Source organism: Macrobrachium rosenbergii, chromosome 19 (genome assembly GCF_040412425.1).
Source record: "Macrobrachium rosenbergii isolate ZJJX-2024 chromosome 19, ASM4041242v1, whole genome shotgun sequence".
NCBI lineage: Eukaryota > Metazoa > Arthropoda > Malacostraca > Decapoda > Palaemonidae > Macrobrachium > Macrobrachium rosenbergii.
The window spans coordinates 21,455,215-21,483,212 of record NC_089759.1 but is presented as its reverse complement, the minus strand read 5'-3'; the positions used below and the strand labels follow the sequence as shown (position 1 = coordinate 21,483,212).

Below are 27,998 nucleotides of genomic sequence, written 5' to 3'. Positions count from 1 at the left end.
TTACCAATGAATATGAAACGATAAAGGTTCAGTGATGGCAACAATTCATTCAGTTTTTATTTCCAAAAGCAAATCAATATAAAGAAGTTATAAATGTATATAAAAAGCTAAGATACCTAGCAATCAATCACCTTTTCTCTTTAGTAGAAAAATCTCAAATGGCCTTTTTCCTAGCATAGGAGGATATCAGCAGTAACAGAGAAGAATACAAATAACAAAAATCTAAACTACATGGCAATACTGAAATGAGGCCTCCCCAAAGAACTTGATTACTGTATAGAATAACTGAATGGAGAAAGCTTTAACAATCTCTCCTCAATTCTCGGTACAATTATTCTGTCATTAATTTATTTATTTATTTAATTTATTAAGCAAAAATATAAAGAACCAAAGTGCAACATACGACTCCAAGTTCATTAACTGTTAGTTTAGTGAATGGTCATTTTCCCTTTGTGTCAACAGTATTTTTTTGCTGACGGTTATCCTCCTCTTGGATCTTTCCTGAAATAATTGCTGCTTACTAAACTGACCTCTAGAATTCATTTATTCATTTGCTTGATGATTTCTCCAGAAAATCATGCCCTGTTTCCAGAGGAATGCATTTGCTTCATTGTTACTAAGTTCAAAATATTATGGGAGGCCTTCATATTACATAAAGAAAATCCAGCAATGATTATCCTAGCATACTTGAGATGTACAATGCCACTGAATATAATCGTGTCCAAAATGAAAAGAAATATTTGAAATGGCAATGCCTGGCACCACCTATGCCTTGCCAATCTGCCAAGGACTGGATAGACTATATAGTAAATATTTGAATGTCCAGTAGTTGTTGAGTATTTAAATAAAGTTGAAGTGTTACATCATAGCACTTCACTCTTATATCTAAGTTTGTTCTGTTTACTACATTTTTCCATTCTTGACTCCAACCATAAGCTTTTATTTCTACTTAGTAACATGACCACAACATGTAATCTCTGCAACATCCATCCCAAAGAAGGCAAAAGGTCATTCAAAAGTCATTACTAACAATAAAGTTCTTATCCCTATATACTGCATCAGATACATATTTATATATTTTAACATTGAATTTATATATACTAAAGAAAAGACAACTTTAACAATATATTTGCTATTATATCACATACAGTAAAGAAGAAAATATTGCATACATGAACACAATGAGAACACATTGAGTAAATCTAGGAATCTGAGTAAGAGCACTGCCTTCTATTTTAAAAAAAAAATTGTCTTTTGTTCCCTGAATATACAGTGCTTATGAGTAACTACAGTGCTTATTAATAACTTTGGTTGTAGCTTTTATCATTCAAGTAGTAGTAAAGGTTTTTAAAAATTCATAAAAAACTGATTCACAAATTAAAGGAAGTAAAGAAATTATAACTCCTTTCTATAATAACCTTTTATACAAAAGTAGGGTAATAGTTTTCCATCAATATGAAACAAGCAGTTTATATATTTACTATATATATATAATATAAAAAAATTTCAACAATACAATAGAAGGCCAGAAGCAAAATTCAGCTTTTCCCTCGCATACTCTGTTGAAAAAAAATATTGTCAGTTGGCATATTTCACTCATACTGTATTTAGAAAATATGTACCAAATTACATTATAGTAACAAAGGTAAATCTGTAAACTGGCTTCTATTGCTCTCCTGTAAAACTAAGAAATTTTCGAAACAACTATGTACTGAGGAGGTTATATGTAAAACATGGGTTTCATATCAAAGTGAGGAGTAAAAAATATGTAAAAATGGGATTTGGTATCTGTTGTAGTCTTACACCACTAAAGATTCTCCTTTTGAGTGATCTGACTTTTGTCAAAATATGTCATAGTCATATTGCTAGAGCAGGAGAATGGTCTCCTATATCTTTTCCTCTCCCTGATGTACCAGTCTAAAACTGTTTATCTCTTTGGAAAGCAAAGAAGAATTAAATTTTCAAAGCTCTAAACTCCAAAAGTCCTGATTTCTTCTCAGCTATGAAACATAAACCCCATCACTAAACCTGAAGAGCTGAACCAACAGGGCATGGTTATATTCCAATTTTATAGATCCATTTAAAAAGGCAATGGAGAAGAGAGCAAAAGGAACAACTGGAAAGCAAAAAAACAGCAACACACATGGAGGCTGAAGGATGCTACCTCCAGTGTTATGCACAGTAACCCCCTAACAGGTGCATCTGTTACTGAAAATGCAACCAAAATAACCAGAAAGGAGTGTATTAACGTCCTAAGACCTTAGAAAATGATGTACAGTAATAAATGGCAAAGATTAGAGCACGAAAAAGAGAGGAATAATACAATTTTGTGTAAACAGTCAGTATCTGTGTTATCTATATAGTACATAAATAACAACACATTCACTCACCTTTAATGCATTTTCTGCTTTGAGATATTCTGGTGAACCAGCAGGGATCTCCTTCATATACTTTTCAAGGGAGTCAGGATCTTTTTGAGCAATATAAACCTGAATATGGCAATAAAGAAGGATACAAAAATGAGTGACCACAGTATAAAGAATGTAAGCAATTTAAATAAAGTACCAGTACAATACAGTACATAAATATATACAGTCTGTGAACAAATTCAAATACAATATTTACATACAGTATACCTAAAGGTCATAACACACAGTTTACACTTTACCTACTCAATCTCATTACAATACTTAAATTCCTAAATACTTAAAGTGGAAAATTGTAAAATGAGAAGTATGTCCAGAAGCCCCTAAAATGTATAAACTTCCTATGATACTTATGTTACATAGTACCTGTTATGCTACAATATTTAGCATGGCTAGAATCATCACTTGCAGAACGAAACCTTGACTCCTCTTTTGGTAACCCTTATGATTTCACAATTAATTATTACCATCACCGCTATGTAAGGAGCAAATCTAAAAGTGCTGATTGACTTATAGTATTCATAATTTTGTAATTGGGAAGAATTGTTGACTGACTGACTTATGAAATTTTGGCCGTCAAGCCAAGCATTGGGCATGACCATTCAGCACTTAGACAGTGGAACGAGGGAGTTGGAGTGGTTTGAGTGTAAGACAGAGATCCAGAATATAAAGGAGATGGAGTACAAGGATATAAAGGTGGAATCAAGAAACGTCCCCACAGCTGCACAGTAATGGTTAGTAAGGCTGGACAACAAGACTGAAGTAAGGAACTGGGAATGGAGGTGAAGTAAAAGGATAAAAATTGGGTGCAGCTATGGTACAAATGGATCTGCAAACACCCTTGCGTAGTGCCTACAGTGTACTACATGAGGTGCACTGACGTTGTTAGGCCCAGCGAAGGACTCTTGTTAATGATATGATGACACTGGTAACATAGCCCTAGGAGGGACATCCCCTTATATTATGTTGTATGATAGGTAACCTGAAGAGGACAAACTACCTGTGGAAACAGCGATGTCTGAATCAGATTTTGAAAGCACATGCTCTGATAGCCTTGACTGGACAGGGAAGAGGAAGGAATGGTACTTCCCCAAACTTTGCCCAGAAAGAAAATATTCACAACATTAAAGAAACATTGAATTAAAGTGGTTTACTGGTGCAATATGAAAATGCTTATGATACTCCATCTAAGACCAAGAGATTCTTCAAAACGTCCTTACCAATAAAGCTTTTGTACTGGCCTTTTGCTGAATACTCCTGGAGAATGACCACTTCTAAAATCAACAGAGTAAATAACCAGCAAGGAAGTGTGTGTTCAGGGGTTTTGTTCATTACAGGTACAGTAGGTACAAATCTCTACTTAGTTTGACTTGGCAGAGTACTTTCACCACACTGCATACACTACAGCAGGAGCAGTCTCCAGTTTTCTGTAGTATCTCTGGTCAAAAGTTCCAGGAGACCTCACATTTCAGCTGACTCCTTGATGGAACTACCCCCCCGGCTGACCTTTCATACATGTTATATGCTGCAAATAAAACTTACCATACAACCAAGAGAAATTACAATAATTCCTTGAAGAGGAAACTTGAAGGAATTACTCAGCCTAACCTCATCTGTGGTGGACCAAGTTGGCATTATCTATCTTTGGGTCAGGCTCGTCTTCCATTCCACTACTACTAACAGATGATGGTAGATTTGTTCTGGCCCTAGGGATAAGGATGAACTGCTTCACCAAGCTTTTGAAGCTTAGCAATCAGCTGGGGTGTCCCTCTCCCTGATACTTGCCATCCTGAACCTATTCTTACAAAATTTGCACTTCACTTGAGGGATGTTACGAAAATTCTGGATGATCTTGACAGCTGGGGTGGAGAAGATCTTGATGGTTTCTTCCCTTCGTTTTTTAAAAAAGTTCCTAGTGTGTTGTTTCGTAAGATTAGTAGATTCTATAGCATTTTATGTCAATGTAGTATCTTTGTGCATGAGGGCAAGCTTAGTAACACAGTGACTGTTCCAAAGAATGGCATATCTGCAGACTGCAGTAACTACAGGCCAATTGCTATTCCCTCTTACTCTCCAAAGTTGCAGAAAAACTTATTTCTAAGCCACTATATAAATATGTGGAATCTAAAGGATTGTCAGCTGATAGGAAATAAGCATATAGGAAGCAGTTAGGTACTGTAGTTGGGATGCTCTTTTAGACTTGACATACCATTTGCAAGAGAACCTTGATAAGGGTTTTGAGTGCAGAGTAATTCAGATAGGTTTTAGTGCTGCTTTCGATTTAGTGAACCATAAAGCACTTATTTATAAACTTCAGATCTTGGAGTGGGTGGATATGTTTTAGGGTTACTTCAAGATTTCCTAACAGGTAGGCAGCAGCGAGTAGCTGTTGATGAGATCTTTAGTGAACCAAGACCTATTGTGTCTGGAGTTCCACAGGATAGTGTTCTTGGTCCACTGTTTATTTTTAGTGTATACTGGTGATATGGTTGTTGGCCTGGAAAACAAGATTGTTTAGTATGCCGATGATGCAACACTTGTCGGTTGTGGATGTAGTAAAGTCTCCACTTATAAGAACTGATGCTGCCCTCAGCCTCAGTCGGGACATGGACCAAATCAATGAATGGTGTAGTTGGCAGGGTATGATTAGCAGATCTTGTACAGATTTTCCACCACATCCTCCCCTTCAGGTGGCTGGGACTTTGCTGAATGAGTCTGAAGCTTTGACTATCCTACGTGTAACTTTTCACTCACATCTTACTTTTGAGAAACATCTAATGAAAGTTTCAGCAAATTCTGCATGATATTGCTCATAAGGCCTCATATATTTATAAAAGTGATAAAACCAATGCAACCTGTTCTAGGTCGTTTATCCTTCTTTTACCAGAATACTGTTTTCTGGTGTGGATGTCTGCTTCTGCCAGAGAGTTATCTTTTAGATAGAGTGGTTTGTGGTGGTAAGTTTATTTTTCCTAATAGTAGCAGTCATGACTTGGACCATTGACGGATGGTCTCTTATTTGTAACTTTTTCATAAGTTGTATTTTAACAGAGGTGTTTCCCATTGACAATTGATTCCTGATCCCCTTTTCCTGCCAAGAGCAACCTGATTTGCTAAACAGCAGCACCAATATGCAGTAAATGTGCCTTGCTGTCGAACTTCTCAGTTTCAGAGGTCCTTTATTCCTCACACTGTTGGACTGTGGAACAGCCTCCCAGAGAATGTCGTGCAGTTGGAACTTCAGAAGTTCAAGCGAAGATGCAATGCATTACTACCCTAATACAATTAAACTTGTATTTTAACATTTTACTTACATTTTTATTTATTTATTAATTTATTAACTTATGTTTGTCTAATAGATGGTCTCCTCTTCCTGATTTTCCCATTACCTTCTGTTACTTCTTTGGAGTGAACACCATATTCTCTGGAAGCTTGAATTTCAAGTCAATGGCCCATGTGGGCTTGTTCCATATGAATAGGGTTCATCTTCTGAATAATAATAATAATAATAATAATAATAATAATAATAATAATAATAATAATAATAATAATAATAATAATAATAATAATAATAATAATAATATCTAAAGATCTTAGCAAGTGGAAGGGTTCTTGAATTTTCCACTGTAAAGTTATGGTTACTAGCTGCAAATTCTCTGCTCATTCCTTCTCCAAGATGATCTTTAGAAAGAAGACCAATTCACTATAATCCTCATTAGATTATGACTTCTGTTTGCTTTTAAATACATAATACTAAAGGAAAATAAAGAATTTCTCTTTAGCATTGGCAAGAGAACTCTTTCCTATATATAACTGCCATTACCGATGGATCTTCAATACAACTCAACAAATACATGACACAGGTAAAAGCAGATGACTCTCCCTAATGGTACAGTGCACTCATGATACCAATAATCACCAATAGATACCACTGGACAATTATCCTCAATTAGAATGTCTTATTCACCAGTATTCATTATCTTAAGTAAACACAAAACGTTACTACTAGGGTGAGCAGCAAATTAATATTACAGTAACAGGTAAAATGATAATCAACTTACATCAATAACAGCTTGATATGATTTACAATTCACAGCCAGTTTCAAACGAACATCTAATGAATCGACTAGCAATATGTAAGATGCAAGAACCTGGAAAAATAAAAGAAAATCAGTTTAAGAATAATTTCTAGCATGTAAAACATGAAATCCCAGGGAAAGGTAAATCTGTATTTACTAAAAACAAAATCTTTCCATACAGTTTTATCTGCATTATATATTTTGCCAAAAATCAACTGCTTAATTGCCTCAAGATTGGCACTCTAACCTTCCCCAACACCTTTGCAGGTGATGATACTGAGCCTTTTTATTGAACTGCCACAATCAGCTCCAATTTTCTTCAAATTTTTGTACAACAAGATACTGTGCAAATTATTCCCTGGCTACCTTTGGCTTGACAACAGGCATGATGGTACCTAAGATGATACTACAAACACCACTTATACAGAGCTGCTTTGAGACTCCCTTCCCCAGCTACTTTAAGGTGTAAATGTATGATCAACACTGCTGTTCGCAAATGAAATGGTAGTCCCTTGGATTTCTTGTTATCACTCACAAATTGCTAGTTGATACAAAATGCGACACTTTATCATTTTCACAGACATGTTTTTAGCAAGACAACCAAGGACTTTTAAGTCATCTTTAATTTCCAAGTTCATGTGCTTCCACTTCAGAACTACAGACTTCAGTTACAACACAAACAGTACAGTGCAGGGCAAGAACACTATCTTATGGTACTATTGCAAATGATGTGAAAATGCTCTGGAGTTGAAGGGGGAGGAGAGCACTTTGTGACTGTGCAATCATTTCTTGTGTTTCTGGGCATTTTCTTTCCATTTCTGTTTCGTAATATAATTTCTTTTCTTAACTTTATATTGTAATTTCTTTTCTAAATTTTTTTGCTTAAAGTTTAATGAAGGTATACGTATTGCAAATACTATACAGTATGTACTCTACTGTAGAGCTGATTGGAGATTTTTTATTTTAATTCTTTATTATTTCTGAGTGGCTATGAAGCTATCCCCAAAAAGCCCAAGTTATAAAGCCTCTTGGAATTCAATCAACTGCCTAACATTCTATTTTTGAGGTACCTAAACAAATTGTATAATGTCTATCTGTATTTCTGTATTATGCATCTGATGACACCATGTACAAAATTTCTCAATCTTTTCTACAAGGACCTATCTCAGCTAGGAAACTGCTAAACCTGCTTGGGTTAGTCATAGACTTAAGATTAATTCTTTCTTCCTCAGTCTTTCCTTTGATGTTTTTAGGCACCTTTTTGTAACTCAATGGATGTCCGAATCAAACCTTGACTACCTATCCCACTCTGTCCTATCCCTTTTCTCACCACAAGAGCAAGTGGAGGTCTTATTGTTCTTATCCCCTACAACTACAACCATATCAACCTGTATGGAGGTGTACAAATATATTCTTTTAGCTCTTTCCTTAATTGTTCACATTTGATTCAGTAATTCCTTATCCTTGAGTAACTCCAATGGCATCCAATCCAACTGTCTCTTGAACTTATTCTACAGATCATCGTTTCCAGCACGGCGATCCATTATTATACAGCTTAGTTCTTTCCTTAGCTCAATGAATTAATCCAAACATGATGCTATTCTCAAGCTTTTGTTTCATTTTATACTGATTTGATTACCCTTGAATAGACCACTTTTGTTAGGGGTTTCTACTGGGCAACAACAGGACATAGTTGCAACACCTTATCTGCTGTCTCATAAAACTGAATATCAAGGAATTTCCTTATGGGAACATTAAAGGAAATACCTACATGATCAAATTCCTGAGGAGATCAAACTGGTTGCCTTACACTGCATGCATCCAACTCCTTCCTCTTTCATGAAAATCATACTGAAAATCACTGTTCCCACAATTTTGTAGAGCTGCTGGCTCTGATTATGACTCCTGCAATCATGTATGCCTTCTTTATTTATTCAAAGGTGTTTCTAGAAGTATTTCTACCATACCATCATCATCAAAATTAACATACAAAACACAAGACAAAAAAAAAGAAGAAGCTACTTTTGATCTGGGACAATAAAACTAAATCTAAAAGCTAGCCCAGAAAACATAACATCAATACACAGCAATATAGGCATGATATACTAACATCAAAAACTACAAACACACAAACCTGATACACATAATATTTCTGAATAATAAATATGGAGAAAACAAAGACTGCTTAACACTACATCAACGCTATAGAGGCTATCCTTAAAATTAAACTTTCCTTGAACAATAAAACAACAGATATGAAATATCACGTTACTCATTTACAAAGAACTCCAAATTATAAATAATGTCTTCTAAATCAATACTACTTACATTTGAAGGAGCATCTGTACTTTGAAGCATGTATACTACTTGATCGATTGGCAGAGTTGATTTGACTACTCTTCCAGATCCACTCAAGACAGACTTGATTGAAGTTAAGGCTCCAAGTACTCCCTTAAATTAGAAAAAATACACTTTTATTTTTTCCCTGTTAATGTAGTATCGAGTTAAATAGTTCAAAACCTCTACACATCTTTTACCATACACTAATGTGCAATATTTGCAAATTATATTGCAATATAATGGCCCTCATAAAGTTTCATATTTTATTTGAAGATTCAATCATCTTATTTGAATATACTGATATAGTCATTTGGTCATTAAACCTTAGCTTTAAAACAAAAATATTGGAGCATATACCAATCTACTGCAACTCATTTATTAAGAAATGGAGTTTGTACAACTGCCTCAAAAAATGAGGAAGAGATTTCTTACATCATCAAACACGAAGTGTTAAAAAAATTATGTCTGACAACTCCCAGAAAGGCTGGAGTTTAAATGGTGTTGACTGTGATTATGCTGTTTGTTTAATTTTATGTAACATGTGGTTAAAATATTCAATCAATTTAATATCACTGATCCATGAATGCATGTCCTAAATGCCTACATTATTCACGTAATTAATACAGTATTTGTATTGCTTTACACTATGGGAGAGCAGTTAACACTATACTGAAAACAGAAGCTGTTACACTACAAGAATGAAACCAAGTATGAAGGGTGATAATCATAAATAGCAAAGGTTACTCAGAGCTTAATTAAAAAATATTTTTAAATATATGACTATAAGAAGTAGCCAAGCTATGTGAGCAGTAAACAAAACCATCAAAATTACAACAAGTTCTAAAATACCTAAACAGATCTCAAATTATTTTGAAAAGATGAAAAATATTTTCCTGTACCTTGCTATCTAATTTCACCTTATTTGGAAAGCTCAGATGTTTGTATGGGCTTAAAATGAAGCAAAATTTTTTTAATATTTGATCTTACTTTGTTCCCCATCCAAGCTTCTAGGTCGCTTGGTAATGGCCAATGACTAATTTGTGCACGTCCTCGAAGCGCTGTCCATAGAAGTTGTCTGTCAGTTATGTTATGAGCTTTCCTAAGTGCCATTGGACTCCCAACATTAGATTCTGGAGCATCCCAATTATGCATACAGCAGTATAAAAGAGTTGCCAGTACAGAAGAATCAACTAATCCTTTTTCTTTGGATTCATCCACTACCTGACTTGTGCTCTGATTAGCAGCCTCTATCTGTATTTGCCTTTCTGTAAAATAAAATGAATTCTATGAAATTAGTTGCATCTCCCTGTCTAAAAAGGAAAATATGCTTCTTTTTAAACAAACTTCATTTGTTCCTTTTAAAATTAAGTGCAATTTTTACATTTTCAATTCTACTGATATAAGAAAGAAATAAGTATTCCATAAGGCAAACTCAGTCCTTACTGATAATGTTTAGTGACAAAGTTACAACATAGGGTGCTTTGCAATTATATGAAATGACAATGAAAACAACTTATCATTTTTCATCATGCTCATTACCGTTACTTCTTCAAAATCCCTAATACTTGAACATGATTGACAGATAAAGCACAAATGAAAAGGTAGACCAGTTCATGCTTAGGTGGTCATGTAGAAAGAATGAAAATCATACAAATAAACAATTGACTACAGACACTGAGTTTTGAATATTTCAGAATTGAAAACCTTTAGCATGGAATAACAGTGGGGTTCCAGGAAGGGTCCACTGGGATTTTATGCCATTTTATTTTTTATTTACAGTCCCTCGTCTCATAAATACATAACATGCTCCATAAACTAGTTGGATAACTATCAAGTGTAATCACTGTCTCACAGATTTATTAACTTACTATTTTTATTCATAAGTGAAAGTGACATTATACTCTGGGATAGCTTATTTGCAAATCTTAAATCTATCATAGAAATGATTTTGCAACTTCTTTTTATGCATATAAAAATTAAAACAAATCTACGTGGTTTTGAATCTTTTCAAATAGGTGACAACAGCATCAACCTGTAGAACAGCTCCTATTATAAAGATATCATAAATTATATTTTTTCTTGCTATTTCTCTGTCACTTATTGAGATCATTCATATGATAAGTTGATTATATGCCACTGTCTCAAACATACATATTCTTACAAACTGTGATCAGAGGATACTGGAGTATGACTTTGTAAGAAGAGAAGTCAGTACTACTTGAAGAGTTAAAATTAATGACAGCCTACAACTCATATACGAAATGTGTTACAAGCTGGAAAACTCATGGTGTTCAAACAGCCAATGATACAAACTTTAACTTGCAATATGATTCACTATTCATAAAGAACATATATTGATAATATTAGATCTGTTTAAACAACTGTAACCCATATTCACCTAACAACTGATGATGGTCCTTCAGTGCAGTAGCTTCAAAAGCCATAGCAGGATCACTGAAATGAGACTGTAGAGCTTTCCCGAGATTTTTCACTTTCGTACTTGGAGACTTCCCAGCTAGTGTCCATTTGTATGTAAGAATCTGTAATTTGTGAAAAATATTCATATTTAGAGAATCTCCAAATGGTTTCAGTCTACATACTGTTACTGCACTTATGTCTAAAACTAACTGGATATCATTAGAACATCCAGACAAAGTAATTAGTACTGGTTAGATACACAGCTGTCTGTACACTACTGCTTCTACATGCATTCCCAATTTGTTAGGGTTAGGAGAAGGATACTCCATCTAAAATATTGATTTGCAAATTGGGAAACAACAAACGAGCTTCTAAACAAAATTTGTTTTGCAGATACACACTAATTACTTTTGCTAATGCCATTACAGCTGGTAAAGGCGCAGGAGTGAGAGGTGAACTGTCATTTACAGTGAATGAAACATGCAGTCAAGAACACTGTTTTTCCTTTACTTCTCGTAACTGTGTTACTGTATATGTGTGTGTAGCTCCACCCAAGTTTCCTTAGCTTTTGGAGTCCAACATAATATATAATTTTGTGTTAACTAGGTATATTCCTTGTACAGTTTTACAGCTTGACAACTTTGTTTGGTCAATGTTGAATGGTTCAGTGTGAGTAGCCAAGTCATTAGAGAAAATATGGTGCTGAAGAGCCCCTACCCTCCTAAAGACTGGGGTTACAAAAACTTCGTGATTTTGAAAAAGCAATTGACATGGATGCCAAAGTCTTGCTGATAATTTTTCTCATGCTCCTAGGTTCTAACCAAAACTCTCTTGAGTTCTAAATTGTTTGGGCCAATTCCGTTCTGACAAGTCTCAAGTATGAAATGTGTTGGTCTGCTGTCTGCAGAAAATGGGACACCACTGAAAACTTGTACATCACTTCCAAATTCTTGACCCTGAAAACAGAGAGTACATCACTTCCAAATTCTTGACCTTGAAAGCCAGAGAAAGACAATGCTCATCTGACATGACATGCCCAAATAGCTTTAATAACTCTGGCATTTTGGTTTAGGCATCAATCAACCCAGCCCACATAGTTAGAGATATACTCTCTTGAAGACTTTTCAATACTGTTAACTAAGCATACAGAATATACATCCTACTGGTAACAGCCTTGAAGTACTGGTAAAAAAAAAAAAAAGTTTAATATTATCCATTATCTCTGAAGAGTTTGCAAATCATAAAATTAAAAGAACGAAAAAAAGGACAGCAAATATCACTAAATATCATACAATAACAGTACTCAGTGGTGTGTGTGGAAACTCTTAACGAAGATGAACCCCCAAATGAAAATAATACCTTGTCTAAGTAACTCAAAGTATTTAAATCATATATGTAAGTAAAATATACACAAAAGATATATTCAAAGAAACAGAAATACTTCAAGGATAAAAGAGCTGTAAAACTATCTAAAACTATCTGAACAATATATCTAACACAAAATTGTACATTATGACAGATCACACAACCCATGTGACATGGGTGCAAGCTACATACATATACAATAACATTGCATAAAGAAAAAACTGCATAAACAGCAAAAAACAAAAATACATGCAGTACTGTATACCTATCACCACATTCACAAGCATGAACAAAAATAAAATGAAGCATAATTACGAAAATAAGGAGCAAAAATAAAGGTTCTTTCACTAGATCAAAGTTATTAACTGAGAGTTATAGCAGGTAAGATGGATAACTCCCTCACCGGCACCTAGTGAAAGCTCAGCTAATTTGGGATAGGGATTCAGAAGTTCATATTTACCCCTCACCAGAAATTATATCATTACTAAAATCGAAGAGGCAGGTTTGCTTTTTTGCACGAATCCTTAAACTTACGATGTTTTCAAGGACACAATTTGCATCACCTAAAAAGCTAATTTTCATTATGCCATTTTAATTCAGTTATACATCTAAAAACCTTGTTTACGGGGAATAAAGCCCACTCTTCATGCCATTATACAAATAATATAGTGTAACACTCAAAACCATTACCATATAAGTATGAAAACTTACAAAATTTATATTTATTGCAATCATCATATTTATCATTTTCAAAAAATTTTCAGACAATGACCGCAGCTGCCTACATCTCTCAATAATTCAATTACCGTAAAAAAGAAAATGCCATACTCACAGCAGCATCTTCATGCTTGCCAAGGTTTCTGAAAAAGAGAAAAAGATGCTGTATCTTGATTAATATCTTAACCCCATGAACACAAGTTAAAATGTTTCACAGTAATTCTCTGGGACATAACTACTTCCATGGAAAACATGACGAGGAAAAAATGAAAAACAAAGGATAAATTGAAATTATTACATCCAGTCTGACAAGTCTCTCAATCAAACAAACCTATTATATGGCTAATTTCAACAATAAAATTTCCTGAGATAATGAAAAAAATACTTACCCTAGAAAGTCTATGGCCTCAGTGAAATTGTAACGCTGTTTTAGGTAGTGAACATAGACCTGAACAGCTTGCACTCTAGACTGCATTTCCTAAAATCGAAGTATTCATTATATAACTGTTACACAATATGGAGAATTACTATGAAAAAAAATTAACCCTAAAATGTGATAATGATCCAAAATGCATATATACTGTGGTTAAGGCCATCATGCATCATCAAATGAATATCTATTTATGTAAATAATAAAACTTATGTCCTTTAGAGAGGTAAAATTACAACTACGTAAAAGTCAGACACTTCAATGCTTCATCAAAAAAGCCACCATATAAAAATATGATAAACCAAAATAATCTGGATGAAGCTAACATAAATAATAACACTGAAGAAACAAATAAATTATAAAAAACAGAAGACATGAAGAAATTCCAATTCTGAATCCACATGAAGCATGCAATACCATCAAATCTGAAGAGTGCAATAATCCAGAACAAACTGCAGAGAAAAACATAAGTGAAAATAACAGCAAAATATCAAACAAATGATTAATTGACAGTGGTTCACCACCAAAACAAAAAATTAATTGTACGACAAACCAATCACAGAAATCATAAATTTATCATAGCTAGAGATAAAATCCATAAATTTATTAGCTCTGTGTGTAAATTATTACATGTACTATTATTATTATTATTATTATTATTCATTTATATTTATTTTTTTTTGGTCTCAGTCATCCTATTCGACTGGGTGGTTTTTACAGTGTGGGGTTCCAGGTTACATCCTGCCTCCTTAGGAGTCCATCACTTTTCTCACTATGTGCACTGTTTCTAGTAGCACACTCTTCTGCATGAGTCCTGGAGCTACTTCGGCATCTAGTTTTTCCAGATTCCTTTTCAGGGATCTTGGGATCGTGCCTAATGTTCCTATGGTTATGGGTACAATATCCACTGGCATATCCCATATCCTTCTCATTTCGATTTTCAGGTCTTGATACTTATCAGTTTTTTCTCTTTCTTTCTCATCTACTCTGGTGTCCCACGGTACTGCGACATCAATGAACCATACTTCTTTCTTGATTTTATCAATCAACGTCACATCTGGTCTAATGGCACGCATCACCCTATCTGTTCTGATACCATAGTCCCAGAGGATCTTTGCTTGATCATTTTCTATCACTCCCTCAGGTTGGTGTTTGTACCACTTCTTACTGCAAGCTAGCTGGTGTTTGTTGCACAGGCTCCAGTGGAGGGCTTTTGCTACTGAATCATGCTTCTTTTTGTACTGGTTCTGTGCAAGCACCGGACATTCACTTGCTATGTGGTTTATGGTCTCGTCGTTCACACTGCAACTCCTGCATGTGGGCGAGATGTTATTTCCATCTATTGTTCTTTGAACATATCTGGTTCTTAGGGCCTGATCTTGTACCGCTACAGTATTAGCATTTCTTCTGTTTCCTTCTTGAGTTCTCCCCTCTGTAGCCATTGCCATGTTTCATTGCTGGTCAGTTCTTCAGTCTGTCTCATGTACTGTCCATGCATTGGTTTGTTATGCCATTCCTCTGTTCTGTTCTTCATTCTCCTGTCTCTGTATACTGTACTGTATTTCTGGGTCTTCATCTGCTTTTATCAGTCCTTCTTCCCATGCACTCTTTAGCCACTCATCTTCACTGGTTTTCAGATATTGCCCCAGTGCTCTGCTCTCGATGTTGACGATGACGCAGTCCTCTATGCTTAGTAGCCCTCTCCCCACTTCCTTTCCTATTATGTACAGTCTGTCTGTATTTGCTCCTGGGTGTAGTGCTCTGTGTATTGTCACGTGTTTCCTAGTCTTCTGGTCTGTGCTGCGGAGTTCAGCCTTCATCCACTCCACTACTCCAGCGCTGTATCTGATTACTGGTACTGCCCATGCGTTTATGGCTCTTGTCATATTATTATTATTATTATTATTATTATTATTATTAGTATTATTATTATTATTATTATTACCTAATTAAACCAGACCATTGAGGTAATTCTTAACTCATATAGATGGTTCATAAGACTGACTTTTAATAATGAAATTTTACTTTATTCAATAAACTGTCAAGTTTTTCCACAATTACTTTCATAGAGTTGGGCCAAAGGGTTGCCTTTTTTTAACATTAAGATTTTGCATGTGTGACTTGCTTCACAACTCTGTTTCTTCCTGGACTGCGTTGTTTTCTCAAAGTATTTCCTTACTTCATTTAATTGCATCAAGTTCTTTATTTCATAAACAGCTATTATTTTATCATTTTGCTTAGCAAAAGAATATTGTGTAAATCAGTTGCCCAGGTAATTTCTGTGTTACTAGGTAAAGCAATGGTAGCTCTAGTAACTGATTTCATGTTATGTATGATGCAGATACACTATTCTTGAAAAATCAGTGGACTTCTCCAAAATGCCTACAGATTTAGACCCCGTGCAATTCTTTTGAACTCTACAGATGGAGGTATTATAGAAGAATAATCTGAGCCAATATCTGACTTCGTAGTTTGTAATATTTCAATTTTTCATTACTGTTGCAGTTTATTTTTCATTTTTTCAAAGATTTATTGTGGAAGAGGCATGTACACTCCCTGTATGTGGGCCCCAAAGTTTTGTTTTTCCCTAAATGATGAGTACTGGTGAAGTTTGCTTTTTATTTCTTAAAATGTGGATCTATATAGGTTCTTTTTTTGGCACACCTTAACAAAACAGCTATAATATCCACAATTCCCAGGGTGACTGTTAAGCGTGGTATGTTGATTTCATAATACTTCAGTCATATCTAAATTATTTCTTTAATGGCTGATGTGTCTGGGGTTGAAAGTATTGATTCCTTAGTCTCTGATTTGATGATTGATATTTTACTTTTTGTGCAGTTATACATTTGGAGTTAGCTCTCTCATTCTTTATATCTCATTGCTTTATGATCGATGACTGTGTAATTTCATCTTCAATTGCTCCTCTGGGTGTTGTCTATTTATAATCTCTATGACAGGTTTATCTTGCATTTCCATTTTTTGTTTTGGTGATGAACAAGTGCCAAGTGATCATCTGTTTGATATTTTGCTGCTATTTTCATTTATTTTTTTCTCTTTAGTTTGCTCTGGATTACTGTACTGGACTCTTCAGATTTGATGGAATTGTGTGCTTCATGTGGATTCAGAATTGGAATTCCTTCTTGTCTTTGTTTTTTATAATTTATTTGTTTGTTCAGAGTTATCATTTATGTTAATTTTAACCAGATTATTTTTTGTTTATGTAAGCACCCTACATGAGTATAGAAGCCTTATCATTAGCGTATAAATTAAATTCAGCTAGAATACTCAGGATGTTCATTTTTAGACTAAAGCCTCAAAAGTTAGGCCAAGTCATTTATCTGGACCAGTAGACTGCAACATTTTTCATATAAGATGACAGAGGACATTAACATTTCTTGTGATGCCTGGCATTTTATAATTTAACACAAAACAATTATAATACATCAAAAAATATATGTGACATTTTACTCACCTTAATAAATATGCTTTTCTTGACAGTATTTTTTAAATGCAAAACAGTCACCAGGATTGCACTGCTATCCATGACAGCCAGAGCAGAATCAATTAATGCTAACTTGTCTTCCAGACTTCTATAACTTTCGAGAGAAAATGGATGTCCTAGCATGATTCGACTCACCATATCTTCAGGTGGTAATGTCATGCTGTATCTTGAGTAGGAGTTCTGAGAAAAGAGGAGGCTCTGATTAAATATCAATTACAAAATTTAAATATGAACAAACTTAAAATATACAATGCTGACTTTTGTGACACTACATATCTTACATAATAAGGATCTTGCTTCTGTGAGGGTGAATTAAACTCAACCTGCATATCTGGCATGATGCTTCAACTTGATCAAAACCTTTGAGTATCCTACTATGAAAATTGGTATTCAAAACCTGTTATATCCTTTCCCACAATGTAATATACTTAACCTTTATATCTGGGTCTATTGCATGATGATCTGAAGGTAAAATGAATTGTTCTCAACTAATACCTACCATGCATGGATGAACATATAAAGTAAAAAATATGACAAAATCAACGTGAACAGTAAAAAAGGGAAAAAGTTTTAGCATAGTTGGAACTTGCACCTCTTGTAGTAAAAAAAGTAAGCCCAACTCCCTTTGGACGGAAGATGATGCAGTACTGATACCTGACAACAGGCATCCTCCATATCTTGAGAGACTGCTATACCTTCTACCTGATCTGTTAGGTAAACCTTGAAATGAGTTGGCATCTTTTGGTCAAAATCCATTCATCAGTGTAAATGCCAATATTTACTGTGTAAAGGTGATACAGCAATTGGTCCCACAACTTACTGTTACCAAGATATAATTTTGTAACATTATATTTAAGTAGCAGACATATATACCTGTAATTAAAAATATTCTTGGATAAGCTTGAGAAATGAGGACTCTTCCTGTTTACAAGTACATCTACAGTTGGATTACTATCTTTATACAGCACTCCTAATGCTGGTCAATACATGTTAACCAACAGTGAAAGTCTTTGGGCTAACTTCCTATCTTCCTGTTGAAACTTCTTCATAGATGGGCAATAAAAAAGGTAGTGACAACACTATATACTAAAGATGCTCCTTCTATCAGGATGTTTAAACTGCCCTTGTTCCCTGGTGTAGCTGAGGAAGAACAAGATAGTTGCATTTGTAATGATTTCATTCCCCTTGTTAATCCTAGAATGATTTCTTGATAGATGAAGCAATCCAGCAAGGGCTTGACCATCTTTGTGCTGGTAATTTTCATAATCCATGAAACTCCCTGACATGGCCAGAAGGTTTTTAATTGTCTTACACAGGTCTTATCAAATCAATTTACAGTACATACACTACTCTCGTTACCCAAGTGCCTTATAACTTGGTTGACCTTGGATAACTGAAATATAACTTGGAATAGCCAATAGCTTAATGGGAAATATGAAATCATTCTTATATACTGGATTTTTATATTCAACCAATATAAGCTAAATCTTACTAATTTTCATATTGTATAACCACAATGAGATTAAGGGTGTAAATATTTAGACTTGAAAGTATCTTTGCCTTACACTCCTGCATAAATAAGGTTGGTGACTGGTTCACAATGTAATGTTTGTATTGCTATTCAATTATTCACAGGTCATAATCAGACCTGTTCTGTATAATAATATTAAAAATTGGGAACAAAACCATAAATGATTTGGTTATGATATATCCCTACTACCACCATATAAGCATGGTACTGAAAGTTATTTACAGCATACTTTCAGCTCCCTGCTGCACTGCTTTTTGCATCTTACTTTTTAACCTTTCCTTTTGGTCTCATCCACCTAGTTGTCCAACTTCTTTATGGGGGTCAGCCAGGTTGGGGATGAAAATCTTCATCTATTTGGATAAGGCTATGCACCACAGTTGGCTCCAAAAATCCATTCTTTGACCCTCTAGTTTTTGCTCCCTAAAAAAAGCAAAGGTCTTCTTCCCTATTTCAATTACTCATGAATGAAATTTATATGGTATAAACCCTTTGTAGTACTTTTTAATGAATAAGTTGCTCTCTTGAATTAAATCACTGGCCTTTAAAAAATTCAGTTTTATTTTTCAATAAAATTTCCTGTAATTTAACAAACATTATCTTGCAATAACCAAATACAATTCATACCCTTCAATTTGTGAGAATAGTTGTAAAAAATCCTCCATAACTACAAAATTGCAAAGAATTTTGATACAATACTTTATATTAATTTTGTCATATGTCACAACTTCCTATAGCAAAGCTTCATAATTTTTGGGTTTTTCTAATTTCCTCTGCTCAAATATCACCTGACTCCCTTAACCTTACCTTGCAGAAATTTTCACTTTTCATTTAAGAGATAAATAATAGCATACCAAGAGGTAGGTCATCTGTTATCTAAGACTTCAGTCTCTCTGTTAAACGAACGTTGCATTTAGGAAATAATAGGTTTCGCTGTCTGTATTACCAAATATTCTTTTGCTGTCTCAAATTTTTCTGCATTTATATCTTCTATTTTCCCTCTGTGGACACATTTTTATTCTTCATGGACTCTATAGATCAACTAATTTTGGCAGCCATATGCTGGCAGTCAAATAATTTTTAAAAGGAAATCACCTATTTTGCTGAAATTTTCTTATGACTGATTAATATGTACAGTATTTGGCATAATGCTCTTCTCATTACAATACAACCACCCTTTAAGTAGGGCTTCAAAGTACTTAACTTCAGTAACTTTAAAACTTTTTATTCTACAAAAGAGTATTTCGATTTCAAACTTCTTTTCAGAGATAGAACAAAATACATGATCAGCCTGAAGCAACACCACTCCTACATCATCATAAACATAATGTTTTTATATCAGAAGCTCTCTTCCTCCTACAGAATACTGAAATGCACATTCTTCCATGGCCAAACACATAACTACGTGCAGTTTGAAACATACTATATATGTCACCAACGGGCTTACCTCCAACCGTTTCTTAAGGTGAGCAATTTCTTCATTCTTAGATTCACAAAGCACACAGCCATCACCTGAAGGTCCTGAAAACAAATTCATACCACAAGCAAATATAAAGTAACCAAGATGGTATTATATATTAAAACAACAACATACAAGAAGGCACTTAACGGAGCCCTAAACTCTACCAGTGCATATTGATTCCTGCCATATGCTGTACACTGTATAACTTTTTTTGTGTTCTTTGTGCATCTTATAACATTCTTTTCATCAGCATGCAGCTGGTATATTAGATTTACTTAAATCTAATATAACAGCTGCACACTGATTAAGAGAGTTATGAGAGGCTTAGAGGAGATTAAATAAAATGAACACTGTAGAAAGAGCTATTAAATTTAACAGCAACATTAATAATAATAATAATAATAATAATAATAATAATAATAATAATAATAATAATAATAATAATAATAATAATAATAATCTGAAAAAATTTTAGAATCATTGAGGCACTCTTGATAACTCCACACTGAAATTTTTTACAAATCATTTACTTTGAAAAACCAAAACAAGTTTTGCTAGAATTGTATGTTTGGCCTTGTAATACTGCAAAAATATCATAAACTAGCCTTGTGAGTTCCATTTGATTGAAACAGTAGGAGGCTTCCATGAATCTAGTTTCTCTCCAATAGCTTTCCCAACCCCTTTGGTCAACTTTCCACGGCTAGCTCCAGATGCTGCATTCTCTGAGTCCCCTAAAATAAGCAAAAGCACACATTACTCAACACTGTAATTCTCAGAATATAAAATAAAATTCAGCAATAAACCTTTGACCCATAAGCTACTCCAGCAACAAAGATGAGATATTAGTCCTATAATACGGTTAAGCTCCAAGAAAAATATGAATGTAGATCTCTAAAAGCCTTTTAATACTTCATACAAAAATACCTATAGTTTTAATATGTTCTCGTTAACACTAGTTGGCTATGAAGCCACTACTAAAGAATGCAGAGCTAATTGGGTAGTTAACTTGAGGTGTAGCTGCATAATGCAACACTGAAACACAGGGAATACAGCAACACTTTGGAAGAACCCTTCATTGTCCATACAATGCCAATCCATGGGACAAAGATGTAGGCAGCCCAACATTTCCATATGTTTAAATGTCTCAAAATTTCAGATAACATATTCCACTACTTGACGTTACGAAAACAAATGTTTATTAGTAAAATGAAGGCAAGTGGGAACTATGACTAGAGAAACAAAAAAAAAAAAATGATGATTAGTCTTATGGCTCATCAGATCGGTGACAAACTGAAATTACATGATGTGCATGAGATCACTTCAATTGTAACAACTACAGTATATTACATAGCAAAAGGATTGCAAAGGGGCATTAACCAAGCAACTGGCTCCCATAAGCCTGTTTCTTTTCTGCAAAGCCTCCAATTAAAAAAAAAAGAGAGAGAGAGAGAGAGAGAGAGAGAGAGAGAGAGAGAGAGAGAGAGAGAGAGAGAGAGAGAGAGAGAGAGAGAGAGAGAGAGAGAGAGAGAGAGAGAGAGAGAGAGAGCACTTTTAAACTTATCCTGTTGCATAAAAATACATACAAGTCTGCTTTAATTATAATTATTGCCACAGGTTTCTTGCTAAATTCAATGCAATGCTTCTGAAGGAGGCATTATAGGACTCTTGAAATCTAGAAATAGGCCCCACTTTAACAAATGAAATCCATGATGGTTGCATTCTCTTCTCAAAGCTCTAGATGATGAACTTGTCTCTGGAACTGATGACAGATTCATGCAGGCTGGTAGACCTAAAATGACAGACACTCCATCCAAACCCCCAAATCCACACAAAAAAAGATGAAGATGTGATCCCATTAGTGACACCAACTGCACGTAAAATCTAAAAATACACGTGGATATCTTGAAAATGACATCCAGACACTCTCTGAAGTGATATGAGATCACTCATAGATGTTAGTATACAAGAGAAAGGACATGATGATACGAAGATTTATTATCAAGCTTCGCATCACATAATTTCATTATTGCATTTGCTTCCATGAGGAAGTGAGGCCTTGAAGTACAAGTCTTCATCAAGAATCTGAATGAGATCAGTAGTTCCTCTGCTCTTCTCATCTGTAAGTCAAATTATGTCACCAACTTCAAATTTCTCCTCTATGTTGTAAGCCTGAATATCATCTGTTGGCCCCATTCATCATCATTACCACTGCTAATCTATGATTCTGAAACTGGGTTTAATATTCTGTTGCCCAGATATGCTATGCTAAAGGTATAGTTATTTTATTGTCATGACTGCCTTAGCAAACTGTATGTTCATCACCAGTTAATTTCTGTCTACTGAATTCAACATATCAGCTGACAGTTCTCCTATTTGCCTACTTTGATAATGGCTACTTAATTACCTGTCGACATTCAGTTTACTGATTCCTAGACATTTGTCTGACGCTTTTATCATTGCACATGCAACATTCTCATTCCAATATGATATTACCTGTCGGATGTTCAATGATCACTACTTGACAGGCAATTATCAAGAGCATGCTGTTGTTTTCCACTATTGCTGCTGCTGATCCTCCTGGATTACCTAACATGGTCAACTGTTTAAACCCACTGAATATTCTGGAACTGTTCATTTCCAAACACAGAACATCTCGAGGACGACTTATGGCTGGAATAACTTCTCAGCATAATAACCTCTTGAAAATCCAGTGAATACAATTATTGTACTCTAGAGCCACTGTGGTCATTATTAAAAGGCCTACAGTTTATCAGCATTTCTTACTTATCTTGATTACAAAGATTTTGCCTCTAGTAAGTGTCATATGACTGTCACTAAGCTAAATTCATGAATGATCAGTCTTAACGGTAACCAGTGTCATCTGAAGTATAGAATCAGTTATCCAAAAGGCAACTATCACCGAAACTGCTCGATTCAGCTGCCTGAACAGCAACCTTTACCCTCAATTCTAATATTCAGTTGTCAGAACAATAATCATCTAAATTGCTTTTAGTCATTTACCCAAACTTGTCATCAATCAGCTAATCAGACCTCATTGTCAAATACCCACTGACAATTTTGTCTCTTAGTTTTATACTGAACTCACCTTCCAGGTCAAGTTAATTTCAAGGTGATTTTGTCAAGCTGACATGATACCACAGTGATACTGTACAAAGTGCTTTTAAGATGGTAAAAAAATAATGCAATATTTATAAGAAATAAAAAAAATATGAAAAGATTTAAAGGGTCAGTAAAAATGGTTTAAAAATCAACAATTATAGAACTGAAACTTATGATATGCACTGTATGAGGGGTGACAAAATTTACCATTAACTCCGAAAGAATACAAGTCAAACACTGTTTAGAATAAAAAGTCACAACAGTAGCACACAGAAATAATTTTCTTGCTACAATATCACATCAAGTGTAGGACTGGCAAGTTACTGATGAGTTCTCCCAAAATGCTCTCTCATTCCCAACATGGGTTTGCTATCTACAGATAGCTACTCCTCCAACAAACTATACCGTTACTGAGGTATGTTCTTCAATACCAGCCTCATTCCATCTAGCATTAGCAATAAAGGCACTTGTAAACAATGGTTTGTTCTTAAGTACAGTGAGTGCATAATGCATAAATTTTTCTGTACGCCAAAACATAATCATATAAAAGTGATCTGCACATACCAGTACCCCAGTCAGATAACAAATATGAACTACTAGTGCTTGTGATGTTGTCAATAATACTAGAAGAATGAGAAACATCAGTCTTTCCACTCCTGTTGTTGTCATCAGATGATTGAATACTAGTGCTTTTGACACTTGAGTTCTGTGATGACTGCCCCGTCCAGTTAACATCACTCTGGAAGAAAAAATGAATTACTAAGTACAGTACTATACAACGATACAAATCTTTCCAAAGTAGAATTTTTCAAGTGATATATTCCACCTCAAACTCTTTTCAACATTATATTCCTTCATTCCCTTTGTAAATACTCCTTCGACACCATGTCAGAACTATATTTTTTTATGTTAGGTGTTCATTCAATACTTGTGTACTGTGCATTGTGAAGGTGGTACAAAAAAAGAGGCAGGATACGCTACAAGTAGTACACTACATAAAATAAAAGGAGGACAGTCAGGAGAGAGGCTGGCCCCAGCTGAGATTACCAGTATTATTGTCCCAACCATAAGTATATCAATTCTGGCTACTTTATAGGCCAGCAGCAAGAGATACTGGCACTGGGCAGGAATACATTTAGGCTACTGTCCTGACCCTAGCATGTGGTGGTGGCAGTATATAACATAATTAATCTGCAATATGTATACTTTTAAGAAAAACTGGATACAGTCTAAAAATTCTACACCTATTGGGAAATTTGACATATTTCACTGTCATAAATTTGTTGTTCATCTAAGGTTAGTTAGGCTTTACATTTAGCTTATCTACATATTTGGAATGTGCCTATGGTAGGTATGCTCCTAATATTGATTCCTCTCTGGAGAGAAACAAGCCAGTTCTTTTCTATAGATTTGGTTTCAATTACTGTTTTTATGAATTTCAAAAGAGCCATTCTTTCTCTTAAAAACTCCTATACATGGTCAATTATTGTACAGAACGTGTTTGCAAGCTTGATTACATGAGTTTTTTAAGAAAAACCTGTGGGACCTAGCCTAAACATCAAAGAGATACAACTCTAATCTGTCTGTGAAATGTTATATACAGTACACTAGCATTAGAAGCAAATTTGCAGAAAAAATATATATACACTGCTGCACAGTACTTACATCTTCATCAAAGAAATTGTCAAGGGCAGAGGACGCTGTGTCTGTTGATCCCCAATACGCATCATTTTCTGCACGACTCATTACCAAGCAATCCTAAAGGTTAAAAAAATCAAACTTAGATGAATGTCTTCCTGTTTAAAAGAAAATATCCCTTTCTTTGGTTTAAGTCATGATGATTCAAAGACAATTACATTGAGAAATATGAGAATTAAACTTCTGAAAAAATATACAGCCTGTACAGTGCCATACTATACTTAATTTTCTTCATGCAAATGCACAGTTTTTAACATTACGTGTTCATAAGACACACCTGTAGGATATTCTAGGGTAAACGCTTGGGACGTGAGACACTGCGACATTCCTCTGCTGTTTGGACACTTCCAGAAAAATGCATTCGAACGCACCCCCATCAGCATCAGTGAGACTTGTGCTCCCTCTACACAACATGCCGAGACCTCTACATTCCCATCAAATTAACAGTTTTCTCCTAATTTACGAAATAATGGCATATTTCCGATTAAACAAAGGTTCATTAAGATTTAGCTGTGCGCGGTGCTAACTTATTGGCCATGAAACTCTTGAAACTTTTACTTTAAACACTTTAAAAGTGGACGAGTGATGCCATCTCGATATTTGCCGAGTCACTTGTGTAAACAAACTGCCCATTACCTGTGTTAAATCCACAAAATATTTGTACCCATAGACGCTGACACCGTTTCCTTGACATCAGTGGTAAACGCTGGTGCTTTTGGGAATTGGACAGGAACTCTAGTGAATTTTCGGGATGTCAGAGAGCTAGATAATATTTAAATAACTAGGTAGCTAAACACCAAAATAAGGTTATAAACTGAGTAAATGTATTACGTGTTCATTATAATTCATTTGAAAGTATTTGTTGTTGGAGCAAACCAGATTCCTGAGGAGACAAATTTCAGCGCTTTTGCTGTGAGCATTACGATGTAGCTATTTTTCGTGTTTTCCTATTTTTTTTTGTTTATTAATATACATTGCATAGTGTAATATATATATCACATACACAGTGTAAGTTTTGTCAAATATAATGGTGTTTTAAGTAATAATTTTGGATTTAAAACCTTTATTTCAGTCATGTATTTTGATATCATGGCATCTTGACTCTTGTACCTGTTCTAGATAAATTGTCATATTCAACTTTCTTGCATTTTTGCCAAAGTGGTAACACTCATATGTACACATTACATGTCTCAGAAGTATACATAGTAATATGGACTTAAATGAATTAAAAGTCCTAACAACAAAATACAACATTTCTATTGTAAACAATTCACTAATGCGTCGTCCGAGCTCGGATGTTTGTGGCAGCCAGATGTACAATAAGGCTAGAAAATTGTTCCTGCCACAGCTTCGCTACTTTGATGGAGTAAAGTACTGTAAACAAACATTCTCATGTATTTTAGGTGGTATTTTGAGTGAATTAAGAACAAATTGTGCATAAATACAGTCAATTAAGCACTGTGGAGCTTCAGTTGTGATGTACGGCTAAAACCCTGGATTAAAGGTAAAAATGCATTTCAGTTCAACCACACGACAGACAGGAATTCCATGTCTCATATTTTCACTAGTATAGGCAACAAAATGTTTTATCGTGCTGATTACAACTAAAATCTTGAGTAATATCTATAAATATTACATATGTATACAATTAGTGTCAGTACACTGCAAAATGTACGCTGGGAAGGAAGTGTCCAAGAGCCATTCATTTTGTCACGGTATTTGAGAAGACACCATAATGGATTCAAAATTGCCTTCAACACCTATTTACGAAGACTTCACATGCTTATTTTAGTTCATATGGCAGTTTCCTATAACTCATTTTATTAATGAAGTTTCAATATTTTGAACGGTTTTCTTAAAGGTTTAATTTTTATGTTATTTCTCCAATTAAATTTCGAGTGAAAAGCGAAAATTTTGCCACCCATGTGTCTCAACCCCGACTATTTACCCTAAACAAGATTTATTTTGTTTGAAGGCTTAATTCTTTGCCTTGCATAAGAATTTTGTTAGGACTTTAAAGAAGTTATGGAATTCACTGGCGACATCAGATGGGGAATTTGAAAACTGATGGTCAATAAATAATGCTCTTGTTAGTTATCTTTCACCAATTCCATAAGGGAACAAGTTTGCAATCATCATCATGCACCTTAGCCACGTAAAATAAGTCTAATCCTTCGGGCCAGCCCTAGGAGAGCTGTTAATCAGCTCAGTGGTCTGGTAAAACTAAGGTATACTTACTTTTTTTTTTGACCATTGGTGCAACATAGGCCTAGCCTAATAAATTACAGTGTTGCGGACAAATGAACTACCATACTTTAGCCAAAACCTATTGAAATATAGTTAGCTTACGTCTATAATCAGATGATGGCCAAAACTGGTCAATGCTGCTAGGTTAGGCTAACAGAACCCAGTCCTTGTAGCCTATTACAGATTCTCAATTATTCCCTTGGTATAGGCTAGTTAGTAATATAACGTTTAAAAATCGTCATACAGATATTGATAGATGGATGGTAAAGATATTTCAACCCTACTTACCTCAGACTTGGGTGATCCGTAGTTAAATGGATCTAGAATGACGTTTCGCCCAATGTTATTGTTTACATTGACTTCTTCTTCTTTGATCACTGCGGTGTTTCTTTGATTCACTTCTGCATTCCCCAAGGACTGAGTATTGTCTGTAGCGAACCTTATAACTTTATGTAAATACACTAAGGCAGAAAAATCCTAGAGTTGATAACTGTAGAGAAAAGAAAATCCTAGTTCACATCATTTCGAATTATGTATTTTTCCTTGTACGGAAATAGTCTCCTACTTCCTTGAATATGTTTTACAAAACATTGCCACGTAAGTCTTGTTAATCCATTTCTTAAGAAATTTACATGTCCATCAACTTATAATTATAATTTAATT

The 27,998-nt window shown here is 34.7% G+C and overlaps 2 protein-coding genes across 2 annotated transcripts in view; one reads left to right on the top strand and one right to left on the bottom strand.

Annotated features, from left to right (window-relative positions):
* LOC136848722 (uncharacterized) overlaps window positions 1–27,998 on the top strand; it is an 85,147-nt gene that overhangs the window by 18,417 nt on the left and 38,732 nt on the right. The window lies entirely within an intron of this gene.
* Window positions 45–27,742, bottom strand: Vps16B (Vacuolar protein sorting 16B). Its single transcript, XM_067121241.1, has 14 exons — window positions 27,624–27,742; window positions 25,056–25,148; window positions 23,955–24,129; window positions 20,876–21,001; window positions 20,256–20,329; window positions 17,251–17,460; window positions 13,735–13,823; window positions 13,461–13,488; window positions 11,244–11,385; window positions 9,833–10,110; window positions 8,834–8,956; window positions 6,488–6,577; window positions 2,391–2,489; window positions 45–1,559 (listed from the first exon to the last, which is right to left on the bottom strand). The coding sequence occupies exons 2-14, from the start codon at window positions 25,134–25,136 to the stop codon at window positions 1,539–1,541; spliced, it is 1,536 nt and encodes a 511-aa protein (XP_066977342.1). The 5' UTR covers window positions 25,137–25,148; window positions 27,624–27,742; the 3' UTR covers window positions 45–1,538.